We start from the raw sequence: 15690 nt of genomic DNA, 5'->3' as shown, positions 1-15690 counted from the left end.
TAAATATATATAAATAAAGAGTTGGGGATGTGATTTAGTGGAATGCACCAGGGTTCAATCCCCAGTATCACTAAAAAACATTTAAGAAATATGACACATTAAGAAGGCCTCTGTAAACATAGTCTTTTCTCAATATTTTTTCCTATTCTGCTTCATACGTAAATAACTTAACCTATAAAATCATACAAAACTATCAACTCTTATGGCCTAGAACTGCATACACATTTTGGAGTTTGAGAATAAATGTTCTCTTTGATTTATAAATAACATGCAGTATTTGTAGTGTTTAGTTTCATACAAATGCTTATCACAAATTCTTACTGTCTCCCAACTTGTTCTGCTAATAGACCTTTTCAGTTTACTGGTAAAGATGCCATGAATTAAAAGTCATAATGGTCAAATAAATATTTTTAAAAAAAAAAGAGAAAGTGGCTACCTAATATCACTAAATCTTATTAAAACCACTTCAGCTTGTATGAACAACAAAAAACATTAGTGAAGAATGAATAGCATTCATTTAAAAGGTATCTAACAAAATATAAAATTTAGTCAACAATGAAATTAAATCCAATTAGCCTTGCAAAAAATTCCACTGAGATTTTGTTACAGAAACAGAACCAATAACATCCTAATTTTCTAAAATTTATTTTTGAATTATTTTGATGAGTTAAAACTTTAAGGGTAAATAATGACACACAAAATTATTTTAGAAAGGTAAACTTATAATTCCTGATACACATTTCATTAGTTTTTGTTTAATGACTAGAAATCCTTATTTCTTCAGAAAATATTACATATTCATTAAAACACACCACTTATCTAGTGATTTATTATATATCTTCATCATATTTATTAGATAAGAATTCCAGTTAGTTTTATGTAATAAAAGTAAAAAGGAATTTTGCATGTTGGCTATGTTTCACTTTATACACATTATTTTTAGGCCTTTATAGGATATAAAACTTAGAAAAACATTCCCAACTAATATTCGTTGTAAATGATTGAAACTACAAACAATACTAAGTTAAGCACTGTTATTACTTTTAAAATCTAAGTTTCTAGAAGTTTTATTTTTCAGTCAATACAAAATGATCTAGTTCACACTATTAACTGCCCAAAAACTGTTTAAAAAACTAAATATTCTTTGTTAAAGAGAAGATTACAAGAAATATTTTCTATGTTCTCATTTTAAAAAACAAAATTCTGGTATACACAGGGAGTTTAAATACAAATTCTTACATGGTGGCTAAAATTGTCAACTTTCAGCCTGATACAACATAAATCAACAGTTATTATGCATAAACAATTCAAAATTAAAGTTTATAATGGAAATGTCAACAAGTCATAACTACGTCACGTCAATACTGATGGATTCCACTATACTTCCACCAGGCACAGCAGATGTGCACATCTGATAGACAGACTGCTTAGAAAATTAAAGCTATCAGAACTATAAGGAATACATAAATATAAGCATAGCAATGCAAAACATTAGGGCCATTAAAAAAAAAAGATGTGATGCAAACACATTTGATAGTTCGTACTCTCTGTAAGCCACGTTCCACTGATTTATAAAGCTATGGTTTTATAGTTCATTTTAAAAGGAAAAGTTTTCTACACTGCTGCATGTAGTAATTTCACTGTACATTCTTGACTAAAATGCAATCTTCAAATCCTCTTGAGGAATTTGACATATCTCATCAGGATCTCTCCAGAAAGTAAGCTTGTCATATTTTCAGCAGCCTTTAGTGCTTCAGTAGCCTTGTGGAGTTCCTTAATAACAGATGATAAAGCTTCTGGGTTAATTCCTTGTTCACAAAGCCGTACACAAATAGACAGTGTTTCCATATCTAAGCCAGTATTCAAAATTCTTGAAATCTCAAGCAGAACATCCATGGTCTCCCTCACCGCATTCAGATTCGCCGCCGCCGACGACCCAGCGCCGCTGCCATGGCGGAGCTACCTGTGTAATCTCTAGAAAAGGCATTTGTGTACTTGAGTCCACATCACCACTTATATCAAGTGGCATTAGAGGGGTAGTTACCTTCTTGCCTCCATAAGGTAGGGCACTCACAGATATCAGCTCATTCTAGGTATCCAAGATGCATCTGCAGGCCAGCAAAATTTCTGGATTGGGGGAAAGATGTGATTACAAGGAAGTGTGATGATTCTACCCCAGAGGGAGAGTGGAAGCTGAGCAGCACACAGCAGTTATCCCAACGTGGTCTGTGGGCTTCCTGAAGATGTCAAATATTGGAGCTGAAAGGGCTGGGGTGGGGGTGTCCCTTCAGCCCCCCCCCCCATGAGATTGAGCATAGGTAGAAAAACACAATAGGTCTAAAGACTGAGCTCTGAAGCACACCAGTGGTAGAGATTAGGAAGGTCAGAAAAAAGCAAGACTGAGGAATGGTCAGAAAAGGGAAAAGCACACAATCTAGGAGGCCCAAAGCCAGATGAATACTGTTTTTGAAGAGTGCTCTGGGTAATTAAAAAAAAAAAAAAAAAAAAAAAAAAAAATATATATATATATATATATATATATATATATATATATATATTAGGATAACTTCAGTTGAGATTCAAGCCCATCACACTTACCATCACAAGTGACCTTAGGAACAGTTAGCAGGATAGATTTAACAACAAATGGACAAAAAGATGGGAGAGAATACAGAAAATATTTTCAAGACTGGATACCACAGAGAAGAAAGGTGTGGTCAGTCATTTGAGTAAAATCCAGTAGGTAATGCTATAGAAGAGGTGGGAATGTCACAAGGAGAGGCGTGTATACAATATGTCCAGTGCTATCAAGTAAGATGAACCAAACATCCCTAAAGTCTGAAATTTATGGACCCAGGAATGCATCTTCAGTGCACTTGGCAGGGCAAGGAACAGACATTAAGAGACCGCTCATCCAGAGGGAACCAAGGCTTATTTTGATGTGGCCTTGCTTTTTTTTTTTTTTTTTTTTGTACCAGGGATAGAACCCTGGAGCACTCAACCACTGAGCCACATCCCCAACCCTTTTTTATATTTTATTTAGAGACAAGGTCTCCCTGAATTGTTGGCTTTGAACTTGCAATCCTCCTGCCTCAGCCTCCTGAGCTGCTGGGAGTACAGGCATGCGCCACGGTGCCCAGCCTGACCTTGCTCCTTAGAAGAAAGACTTAGTAATGCTGTTTGATGAGGAGGAACCAGCAGAGATGGTAGGATGGAGAGAGAGAGGGGCAGCAAAGAGTCCCTGAGTCATGATTCTTCAAGTCTCTCTCAAATCATTTGGCCAAAGACACAATACCATCTACCTAAAAGTTTCCATTGAAGATTTATGTGTTCTTTGCCCAACAATTTATTAATGCTGCTCCATGATTAAGATGGATGGGGGATTCGTCTATCATTTAAAAGTTAAGAGCTCTGGGCTAGGCTGTAATCTCAGCAACTCAGTAGGATTGCAAGTTTGAGACCCACCTGGGGAAACTTAGTGAGACCCTGTTCCCCCCAAAACAAAAAGGGTTGGGTGTAGCTTGGTGGGGGAGAGCTCCTGGGTTAAATCCCTATTCACCCCCCTCCATAAAAACATAATTAAGAGCTCCCAAATGCCTATCACTTCTGTCCAGAAGCCATAGGAAACTAATACAGTGACCTACAGGAAATGTAGTTGTCCTATAGAAATTTCTCTTATATCTTGTTAACAATATAGATACAGTCCAAAGGCTCAGGAAGAATAAAAGTGGCATGCATCTATTACATGTAACATGCTCAGACACATCCTAATAATGGAAGATTGCCTGGAGGGCATTCTTTCAGCAAAGTCTTGAAAAGATGCTGGTAAAGGGGGCACCAACATTCTTGAACTGCATTGGTGGTAACTGATCAGAGCAAAGCCTGACTTGAGGACAGGGTGACAGGTCATGCTGGACAGTTCAAGTTTGGCACTCCAAGCCCATTTTCACCCCCTCTTTCACCAGAAGACTAACTTATATGAGCTGCAGGGACTTATCCACAGTCTGTTCAGGCCAGTCATTTGGGTGTTGACCTGAGGCCACCTTGACTTAGCAGATGTAAACATCATTAGGATGTAAGCATCCTAGGTGCTCCTATCAACACAGTAAACCTGAATTGTTTCCATAAATTTGGCTCCAGCAAACTTTATCATTGTTTTACTTTACCTCCTGACACCTGTGGAGTCCCCCTCCATAATTCTTCCCCATTTCCCACCAGTGTGGGTAGATGGGGTCCTGCCACACTTTTAGTGTCTAGCTATGGCCTCCCACAACAAGCTTTTCAACCAGAGATGTTGGGATCAAACTCCTTCTGTATCCTGGAGGCTGTGAGGAGCTGTGAGATGAGGCCTGAGGGTGGTCAGCATCAGGTGGTAGGGAGCTACCTTAGGTGCATTAATTGAAAGATGTTTCTGTAGGAGTTGGGCGGTGAGAGGCTGAGACAAATGGATTTAAAGGTTCAAAGTTCTCTGCAACTCTTACTCAGGCCTAATTTTGGCTTCCAACCTTTTTCTCCAACTGCTGCAGAGGATGATGGTCCATCAGGGCTTTCTGATCTTCCCCTTGTGTTCTACATTGGACAAAATCTGCCTTCAATTTGTCCTTTTCTCTGTGTATACACTTGAGGGTCATCAGAAGCAGCCATCTGACATCATGGGTCTTTGTGATTCCCTTGTTGCCACTGTGCCTAATTCACTGTCCTTTGATCTCCTATTGCCTACTTCCCTAGGCCAACAGGGATATCCTGAATGCCCCTGATGCCACTGTCAGCCACTAGTATCCCATAGCTTGCTCCAATAGCTGAGTAAGCCAGTCCCCAATCCCATTGTGAAGGTATGGTTCTCAAGCCCACGTCACTAATCATATCACTATAGTGAGATAACACTACATACTTCTTAGAAAGACTAAAATTAAGAATATTTATGATTCCAAGTGTTGGTGTGAACACTTGGCGTGGATGTGGATGAATTGGAACTCTTACATTCCTGTTAAGAATGGAAAACAGGGCAGTGAGTGATATAGTTCAATGGTAGAGCACTTGCCTAACATGTTCAAGGCCCTGGGTTTGAATAGGGATGGGGGTGGGAGTGGAGAGAAAAGGAAGAAAGAAGATTGAGAGCAATTTGACAGTTCTTAAAAATAGTGAAATGACACCTACTGTACCACTTAGCCATTCTACTGGTAAATATTTACCTAAGGGAAATGAAAGCATGTGTTCATATGAAGCCTAGCAAATGACATGAATGTTCACAGCAGCTGTACATTTAATAGCCCCAAATGAAATCAGTGCAAATGTCCATAAATGAGTGCATGGATAAACTGTGGTACTTTATTAGACTGGAAGGCTGTTTAGCAATAAAATGTTGTTTCAAGGTATTTTCTTCTATGTGAAAGAAACCAGAGCCCCCCAAAAGAGTATATACTATATGATTTCATTTATACAAAACTCTTGAACATGCACGTGACCAATAATGATGGAGCACAGATCAATGGTTTCCTGAGAACAGAGGTATGGGCAGAGATGGAAGAAGCATAAAGGGGTGCAAGAAAACTTTTGGGGGAATGACCATGGAAACGGTCATGATTTTAGTTGTGGTGATACCTATCTATCTATATGACATATATATACGTACATGCATATATATGTCAAAACCTAAATTTTACATTTTAAACATATACAGTTGATATCAGTTGTACCTCAATAATATTGTTTTTAAAAATTATTTCTGTTCAAATAACTGGGCCCAGATGTGATGGGTGGCTCTGGGGAAGGGTCAGAGCTCTGTGTGGGGTCTTGGAGTCTCTGTGAGCTTTGCTCCCTTGATATCATAAGCTGACAAAGAAGGGAAGCAGGGATGGGTTGGCCTGGAATATGTCCCACATACGTGTCCTGGGGAGCTCCCGTGGCCAAGCCCACGCAATACAACTTTCCACCTTGCTTCTAGAGTCTGCCCTGTGGCAGGGAAGCAGATGGTCTTATTACTATCAAATATTTAAAATTTAAATTTCTTTTTTGGTGCTGGGGATTGAACCCAGGAGAGTTTTACCACTGAGCCATATCCCCAGTCCTTTCATTTTTAAAATTTTGAGGTAGGGTCTCATTAAGTAGCTGAGGCTGGCTTCAAACTTGCCATCCTCCTGCCTCAGCCTCCTGAGGCACTAGGATCACAGACATTTGCCCCATGCCAGGTTAAATGTGTTTTTCAATGGCTTCGGTGTTTTTTTCTGATTTACAGTTAAATGGCATGAAGCTTCATTTCAAAACCATTTCTAATCAATCAGAAAATGTCATGAAATACAGAAAATGTAGAGAAGAAACAAATGATACTGGTTGAGTAGAATTCCTCCTGTTAATCCCAACCTTGCTGAAATGGTGTTAAGCCACTCTAGCGGTGGCAGCTGAATACCAGGGCCAGTTGTGCCTTAGGCCATTTCCAGTTGTGATGATAGAAGTGTGTTCTTTGGAGGTTTCCTTCCCATTTACCAGGTGGGATACATTTTCAGAGTGCCCAGAGTGTTCAGGCGTTGGGGTCTGAGGTCTTTCCTAGGGACCGTAATGAGGGCTTTTGCTGAAGGCTGAGGCAGGAGGATGGCAAGTTTGAAGCCAGCCTCAGCTACTTAATGAGATCCTACCTTGAAATTAAAAAAATGAAGGACTGAGGATATGGCTCAGGGGTAAAGCTTTCCTGGGTTAAATCCCCAGCACCAAAAAAGAAATTTAAAATTTAAATATTTGATAGTAATAAGACCATCTGCTTCCCTGCCACAGGGCAGACTCTAGAAGCAAGGTGGAAAGTTGTATTGCGTGGGCTTGGCCACGGGAGCTCCCCAGGACACGTATGAGGGACATATTCCAGGCCAACCCATCCCTGCTTCACTTCTTTGACAGCTTATGATATCAAGGGAGCAAAGCTCACAGAGACTCCAAGACCCCACAGAGAGCTTATACCACTGAGACAATACATGGATGCTAACAGCTTAAAAGTATCATTTTTCAGGAGAAATTTTTAAAAATGAAATCTCAAAAAAGTCAATAGCCTTGGGTTGGGGTTATGGCTCAGAGGTAGAGTGCACGCCTAGCATGCGTGAGGCACTGGGTTCGATTCTTAGCACCACGTGAAGTAAAATAAAGACATTGTGTCCACCCATAACTAAAAAAAAAAAAAATTTTAAAAAGGGTCAATAGCCTTTCTGTGTTAGGCAGCTTTCAATAACTGTGACAAAATACCTGAGTTAAAATCAACTTTTAAAGAGGAAAGGTATATTTTATCTCAAAGTTTTGAAAGTTTCATTCACTTGGCCCCACTGCTTTGAGCCTGTGGCAGCACAATATATCATGGTAGGAGTGAGTGACAACTGGGAAGAAAAGAGAGGAAGAAGAGACACTAGGATCTCCAAATTTCTTTTGAGGACATACACCCAATAATCCAACTTCCTCCCACTATGTCCCATCTCGTAAAGATTCACCACCTCACAATAGTACCACTGGCTGAAAACAAAACTTTGAACACATGGGCCTTTGGGGAATGTTCCAGAACCAAATGAAAGCCCCCCCCCCCCCTTGTAGGGGACAAAGATGGGCTTATCATCTTTGCACTAGTGTTGAGGCTGATGAAAGTCCAATGATGTGAACAACCTCACTGACCTTTAAATCCACCCCCTCCTCACCCTATGCCTGCTCAGATCCCATGAATATCAGGATTTTCTGGGCTTGGGGAAGGCATTCTGAATTGTGATACTGTTTGAATTGTGATACTGTTTGATGTTGTGATACTGTGTGATGTTTTTGAATTGTGATACTGTTTGATGTTGGCAGGGCATACAACATCAGTAGAACATATCAACAAAACTCCCAGTTTTTTTGGGGTGGTACTGAGTATTGAATCTAGGGGTACTCTACCACTGATCTCTACCCCTAGTTCTTTTTATTTTTATTTTGGGACACGGTGTCCCTAAATTTCTGATGCTGGCATTGAACTTGCGATTCTTCTGCCTCAAACTCCCAAGTCTCTGGGATTAAAAGCATGCGCCACTGTTGCTTGGCTAAACCTCCCAATTTTTCACAGCCATGTAATGCTTATTTGGAAACTCAAAATTTTTGTAGTGAGGCTGGGCATGGTGGGATATGCCTGTAATCCCAGTTATTTAGGAGGCTGAAGCAGGAATTGCAATTTCAAGGCCAGCCTGGGCACTTAGTGAGACCCTGTCTCAAAATAAAATTTAATAAAGACTGGGAGTATAGCTCAGTGGTGGAGTGGTTCAATCCATGTATTAAAAAATATGCAGCAATGACCTGCAGACAGCCTTTCCTGTATGAAAGTTGCATCTTGTGGTCCCAGACTAGTGCAGGAAGACCAAACTTCTCAAGAAGCATCCACAGCCATGTACAATAAGCTTAGATGGGCTGATATTTTTCAGGTGTTGGGAGATCACTGGCCCATCTGTCACATGAAAGAAGAGATCCATGGCTATCATACCAATCTGGGCATCAGGATCACTTGGGGTGCTTGTTAAACCTGCAGAAGTCAGCCCTACTTTTCCAACATCATTCAGTTTCATGATGCAAAGAGTAGATTCCAGTACACAGGGTTTTTTTTGAGGCAAAGTCTCACTAAGTTGCTTAGAGACTTGCTAAGTTGCTGAAGCTGGCCTCTAAACTTACCATCCTCCTACTTCAGCCTCCTGAGTTGCTGGGATTACAGGTGTGTGCCAATTGCCCAAGTCAGTAAAGTTTTTTAGCTCAACTTTGTGTTTATCGCCAGATAAACACAAACTGAAAACCAGTATATAACATTGGAAAGCACTGGAGAAAGCGATAATTAGAAATAGGCTATTCTTAACCATAAAATAAAGTGTCTGATCTCTTTTGAGTCCAAGATTATTAAAGAAATCCTCACTTAACAAGAACAGATATATACCACGAGAGGGCGCCATTGTCACAAAGTTCTAGCACTGTCCTGACCCAACCCTTTTTCAACGTACTATCCTAACAAATTTTGAAAGATTAAAAAAAAAAAAAAAATGTTTAAGGGTTAAAAGGGGGAAAATAATAAGACGCAGATGGGGAAGGTGGGTAGAACACTTTCCTAGTGTGCACAAGGACCTGGGTTTGATCCTTAGCACCAGGAAAAAAGACAAGGAAAAAAAAAAAAAGACTACCATAAATCCTTAGGATTATGGAAGGCCCGAGAATAAAATACAAGGAGGAGCAAGTATTAAATAAATAGAGAAATAGATTCTAAGTACATTTATCCAAAGTGGTGTTTGGGACCTAAGTGTTTGTGTATTTGTTTGTTTGTTTGTTTTTTAATATATAGTAATATTTTGGAGATGGGGCTAAATTCATTTATGTTTCTATACAATATTTTAAATAATGTTGTACATAAAACAAAGCTCAGTGTTATGGAACTTTTAATTTGTAGCCCTATTTCAGCCCTCAAAAAGTTTCAGATTTTGTAACATTTTGGATTTTGGATATTTGAATTAGGGATGCTCAACCCATATAGGCATTTTGATTATTCAAGAGGGCTCTTACTATTCAAGGGGGCTCCATGCTTGAAGAATCCTAACAATGACATATTAAGAAAACTATGAAACAAAACTTTAAATTAGTTCTCTGAAACTTCATTTTTAATTAGCTACTGAGGGGTGAGAGACAAAACTTGAAATAAAGTATTATGGAGATACTTGCTTAGGCTCTGATGCATTCTGGGCTCCTTGGCTGTGGCTGGTGGCAGCACTCACCATGTGGCTCACTGACTTCATTTCTTCTGTCCTAGTGTCCACTTCTGTAACACAAAACAGCTGTCAGATAGAATCTGTGATCTTAATGATCTAAACTGTTAATATTTTGGAAATCTGTTGTGTGGAAAAATTGGTATCATTTTGTCTTTGTTGGCTTAAGTAATACAAGCACATATTAAAAAAAAAAAAAAAGCAAAACTGATGTTTAAAAATACTCATTGGAAGATCTCATTCACATCTTTCCTTCAAACACTCCCGTACCCCATTCCCCCTGGCTCCTTATAGATCCTCCCTTTGTTAGGCGTCCATCTAGTATTTTGTTATAAAAACACTAGCAACATTCTTATTGGTTTTTGTTTTTCAGTATGGGGATTTACACTGAGCCACATCCCAGCCCTTTTTATTTTTTGAGACAGGGTTTCACTAAATTGCTTAGGGCCTCACTAAGTTGCTGAGGCAGGCGTCAAACTTGTGATCCTCCTGCCTGAGCCTCCTGAGTTGATGGGATTACAGGGGTGTGCCACCATGCCCAGATGAAAGCATTCTTCTTCTTCCCCTTTATTTTTCACCATCTTGCTATAGAGAGAGCCTGCTCACTTTGTTTCACAGCTGCAGAACACAGACTGCCCCAGTTTACAATGGTTTACTAAAGATTTTTGATTTTATGATAGGGCAAAAGTGATGTGTTTTCAATGGGAACTCTAGTTTGAATTTGGAATTTGATCTTTTTCCCATGCAAGTGATTTTTGGTGCAGTCCTCTCTCCGGATGCTGGGAGCTGCTGTTTCCAGCCAGCCATACCATTAGGAGGGGAAACAAGTGACATTGCACAGTGTGCCACGTTGTTAAGCTGTGAAGTCCTGTAGGTTAGGTGTATTCAATGCATTTTCCACCTATAATATTTTCAACCAATGATGGGATTATTGGGACGTATCTTTGTCATAAATAGAGAAACACCTGCATTTCATTTTCCAAAGGCTAGTCCATAGTTTATTTATTCATTCCACACACAGTCACAGAGAACAACCTTGTACAAGTGTCATTTTGTACTGGTATGGCTGGAGGATAAATTCTCAGAAGTGGGCTCTAAATTTAATGCACTTGAAATTGCTAATGATGATAAAATGCCCTCCAAACAAGTTGTACAGACTGCATGACAGAATGCTTCATCATACCTTTCTTAGTGAGAATTCCTAGAGAGCCCTTCATTGCCAGGCTGGCAACAGCCCTTATCAACCATCAGATGAGTGATAAGAGTATTTATGACCCTAGTGCTGGCATGATATCGGAATAACAGGGTGTGCAAAGGATCAGGGAAGCACTAGGGGGTGATTTAATGGGTGCTATGATGAAATGTTCTTTTATCCTTGCATTTTACTTTAGGTGTTTGTGTATTTGAATTACTGCTGTCTCAATTAGTAGCTTAAACCTTCTTCTGCAGCTTGAATTCAAAGTGATTTGATGCTTCATTAAGCTTTGAGTAAAACAAAGAGGGTTTGAGCTACACATCTGGAATGTCTCTACAAGACCTGACCCCAACTGTGGTTAGCCTTCAGGTGGCCATGCTGGCCAGCTGACCAGCACCAGGGTTCAGGTGCGAAGGAGGGGGGTGTCCTTCCTGTGGATGAAAGCTATGTCTTTGTGCAAACCCTCCAGCTGCAGAAATTCTGACCCTGCTGTAAAGACTCATGGCATTTCTTGGCAACAGATGGGAAAGTCAAACTTCTTTGTGACATAAGGATTAAGTCTTAGGCTAGAAGCAAACTGTCCTTGGCCACGGCAAGGAGGTTATCTCCCAAAGAACGTTTAGGCTGTTTCCCAAGAGTGCCTGAGCTGGCGGCAGCCGTTTCTAGTTAGTAAGATTACATCTCACCCGGCCAGTGTGCAGAACCATGCTCAATTTTTTCTTTCCGGCTCTGTTCTAATATACATGTGCACATGCACACATGCTTGTGTGAGAAACACAACTGATGATGCACAAAGATGATAGGCAGAACAAGGAAGCATGAAACACTGAAGAATGTTCTAGAGAGAGAAGCCAGAGTAAAACCCATAATCACTTGCCCTTTCCTGTCTCTGACTGGAAATGCTGCAACTAGAAGGAAAAATTGAAAAAATTAAAAAGGTAATGAGGATCTTGCCCGACAATTTAATAGCAATGTTAATAATGAAGCAAAATTTTATTGGGTTAATAGAGGTTAAGTGGTAATATTAGTAAAGTGGTCATTACAGATAATCTTTGCAGGCAGTGAAGAGAACCTTCTGAAAGGATGGATTATTACAACTCTCAGAATTCACTGTTTCTTAAAAGAGGCAGTTCTAAAAGTTTTTTTTTTTTTTTTAAATGATTACCATTTTTTTCCAGGGACCCTCTTTTGAGGCTCAAGTCCAGACACCGTGTTTTTCAAGAAGCCCTTACAGGGAACTCTGTCAGTTGTTCAAGGCTTGCTGCCAATAAACAATTGAGGTATTTACCAAGAGTTTCCAAGAAATTGCTGCAAATTACACGAAATGTTATACCTGCAACAGGCATTCAATGTATTAGCAGCAGAGGGGAAAATGTATTTCATGTGGGAACAAAGTTGCAATTTGTGAGAAAATGTTCAGTCATGTAGGTAGAGGTGAATTTTAATTATGTGTCAGAGAATCACAGACATGCAAACAGAAAGGAAGTAGATGATCCAACCTTTTAAAATGAATTTCTCAATATCAGTCTAGACTCACTACTAGGAGACTTTAACTGGATCTGTTGGAAAGATCCATTTAAAGAAAAGGAGACTGTCAGACCCTGAAACTCTTTGAGCTTGGTTAAATGGGACTCTGTTTAGAAGTCAGAGCCCTTCCCAGGCTCCTGATTCCCCCATCCAGCACCAGCCGCCTCTCAGGTGCCATTAGGAGTTTTCATGGAATATGCTCACAGTTCAGGTTTCCCTTGCATGTGGGCCTGTATCTGATTATGGTCAACACCACTCCTATTTTGCGGTCAATGACCCCCAAAATAACAAAAATGGTTCCCAGTGCTGTTAATCAAGAACCCAACAAACATCATTACACTTTTCTTAATGTACTGTGGTGAAACACCTACAAAATCTTAACCAGTCTTCTCCCTATCTTTAAAAATAAATGAATGTGAGGAGACTTGTGAGTGAGGAGCTTCCAGGGCCTCCACTATTCAACCTGTAGGTGAGGCCGAATGTGCACCTAGGAATCCAGAGATTTCTAGGAATTGGGAAGTTGTGGAAGACAAAATATTATTCCCTTCACATGTTTCTGTACTTTTTATTGGATTTTAATTTAGGAGAGGAAATAAAGACATGTCCAAAGCAGGTTATGAAATCATTGACTATGTCATGAAATTGAATGTCTACAGGCCTGCACAACTTGCCATATTTATGTCTTACATAAATCATTTTGAATTATGGGGCTGTTGCTGAATTTGGGGGGCTCTGGTGACTCCCCAGCATTTGTGGTCTATGGTCTTACTGGAAACCTCTTTCGATGGTTTTTGAGCCTGTAATTCATGGTTGTATGTTCTGTATTTTTCTCAAGACCATTGCTAGAATCCTGTATTCACTGCATAATTGTATTTTATTTTTGGATGTGGATCACTTCTCAGGAGGGAGTGTGGGGAAGTGAGTAATTAACTATTTTTGACATAAATCACAGAAGTCTAAGAAAGTAGTAGTACTCCAAAGAAGAAACAAGAGCGACCACCATTCGGTTAAAAAGAAAGTGTCTGCATTTCTCACAGCTTGGTATTTTAAACTATGTCAATATCTCAGTTATTTGGTCTTATTAGTAATGAAGAGAGACTCAATGATTATCCCCAAATATGCTTAGTTTCTGTCTCAAATTGCTGGGTTCACTTAATTAAATGAGAGCCCCTCAGGCCCAAGAAATACTTTGCTCTTGGGGCTGGGGTTGTGGCTTAGAGATAGAATGCTTGCCTAGCATGTATGAGGCACTGGGTTTGATCCTCAGCGCCACATAAAAACAAAATAAAGGTATTTAAAAAATACTTTGCTCTTAGAGAATTTCATTATAAAACCCCGATAATATGTTGGCGACTAAGTAACAGGACTGATACTTGCAAACATTTGTTGAATTGTCACGTTCTCAGTTTCTGTAGCTTTAACTGAGGTTTCATAAAGGAAATGTATAAAATTTAAAATCTAGCTTAGAGGAGCAGGTACCCAAAACCTGTCTTCAGAAATCCAGGACCCTTTTTGTAGATTAACTATTAAAATATTGACAAAGACTCAGATGAACGATACTAATCAGCTATCTGCCCACATAGACTACAAATAAAAGTAGTGGTTTGTTGCCCAGAGTATTAACATCTTCTGCCGTTTCTTCAACATCTACTAAATGCTAGTACTGTATGAAGAGCCTGCGCATTAAGTGTGGCTCCTTCCTCCCTCCCTCCCTTCTTTCTCTCAAGGTAACTGAATTCTTGGTTAACTCTCCAAGCCTGCACGTCCCAAACGGCTCCCCAGCTGTTGATTCTATACGTGCCGGTTCCTGCCCACAGGACGGCGGGAACAAAGATACAGTGTGGATGGGGCGACGCAGGCAAAGGAGCGGGGAGGTCAGCCGGGCTGACGGGCAGGGCGCGGCAGTGGGGTTTATCCGAGGACAGAGTAGGAGGGAGGAACGTGCGGTTCGTGTAGTTTGGGGCCAAGAAGCCCCTTCTGCAAAACTCGCCCGGGAGATGTCCATTAGCGACGCCCAGGTGCGCAGAGGGACTGCCCGCGGTGCCGCCCACGGAGGCGAGTTCTCCCACCCGGCGCAGTCAGCCTGCGGGCCGGCGGGGGCGTGGCCGCCGGCGCGGATAACGGGCTGCGGGAGCCGGCGTTTGAATAGGCCTGCAGCTCTAGGGCAGACGCGGCCCCACGCCCCCTCCGCCCGGCCGCAAACCGCACCGGCGGGCGGGGCACGTGGGCTTTTTTAATTTTTTTTTTTTTGATCAAACTTTGGCCACGTGAACCGCCCCCCATTCACTTTTGCGCCAATCGCTCGGCGCGGACGGATCCCGAGAGGGGCCACGGTTCGCAGCCGCCGGAGCCGCTTCATAACGCGCTGTGCGTGACGTGAGGGGCTTCTGTTGCAATGGCGAGCTAAGCCGGAGGATGTGCAGCTGCGGCGGCGGCGTCGGCCACGAAGAGGACGGGGGCGGGCGCAGCACAATCCGAGCAGAGCCAGCCGGGGGACGCGAGCTGGGCGGGACAGGGGCTCTGGCCCGGCTACCACTGCTATTGCCGTCGCGCTGGCCCCGCGCCTCCACGCGCGAGCGGGAGGAACCGCCGCCGCCTAGCTCCCGAGCCGCCGCCGGCGCGCTCTGGGCATGGTCCCCTCTTAAAGGCGCAGGCCGCGGAGGTGGGGGCGGGCGTGCGGAACAAAGCGCCGGCGCGGGGCCTGCGGGCGGCTCGGGGGCCGCGATGGGCGCGGCGGGCCCGCGGCGGCCGCGGCGCTGCCCGGGCCGGGCCTCGCGGCGCTAGGACGGGCTGGCCTCCGCAGGCGGGGGCGGCGGGCTGAGGGCGCGGGGAGCCTCGGCGGCGGCAGCGGCCCTGCGGGCGGAGTGGCGCGGGAATGGCCGCGCGCGGCCGGCGCGCCTGGCTCAGCGTGCTGCTCGGGCTCGTGCTGGGCTTCGTGCTGGCCTCGCGGCTTGTCCTGCCCCGTGCTTCGGAGCTGAAGCGAGCGGGTCCGCGGCGCCGCACCAGCCTCGAGGGCTGCCGGCCCGGGCAGGCGGCGGCGGCGGCGGCAGCAGCGTCCCAGGCCGGCGGAGTGCGCGGCAATGCGCGGGGGGCGCAGCTGTGGCTGCACGGCTCGGCCCCGGATGGTGGCCCGCGCGACAGGAACTTTCTCTTCGTGGGAGTTATGACTGCCCAGAAATACCTGCAGACCCGCGCTGTGGCTGCCTACAGGTGAGCCCTTCCTTTCTGGATACA

The 15690-nt window shown here is 42.7% G+C and overlaps 1 protein-coding gene and 1 pseudogene across 1 annotated transcript in view; one reads left to right on the top strand and one right to left on the bottom strand.

Moving 5' to 3' along the window:
* Positions 1 to 1653: 1653 nt before the first annotated feature.
* Positions 1654 to 14815, bottom strand: LOC143641537 (mitotic-spindle organizing protein 1 pseudogene; annotated as a pseudogene).
* Positions 14816 to 15331: 516 nt separating this feature from the next.
* Positions 15332 to 15690, top strand: part of Chsy1 (chondroitin sulfate synthase 1) — a 73586-nt gene continuing 73227 nt past the window's right edge. The window contains exon 1 of the mRNA XM_076848855.2: positions 15332 to 15666. Within this exon, the coding sequence (XP_076704970.2) occupies positions 15332 to 15666 (335 nt within the window). The remainder of the gene's footprint in view (positions 15667 to 15690) is intronic.

Source organism: Callospermophilus lateralis, chromosome 3 (assembly GCF_048772815.1).
Source record: "Callospermophilus lateralis isolate mCalLat2 chromosome 3, mCalLat2.hap1, whole genome shotgun sequence".
Classification (NCBI taxonomy): Eukaryota; Metazoa; Chordata; class Mammalia; order Rodentia; family Sciuridae; genus Callospermophilus; species Callospermophilus lateralis.
This window is presented reverse-complemented; position numbering and strand designations above follow the sequence as displayed.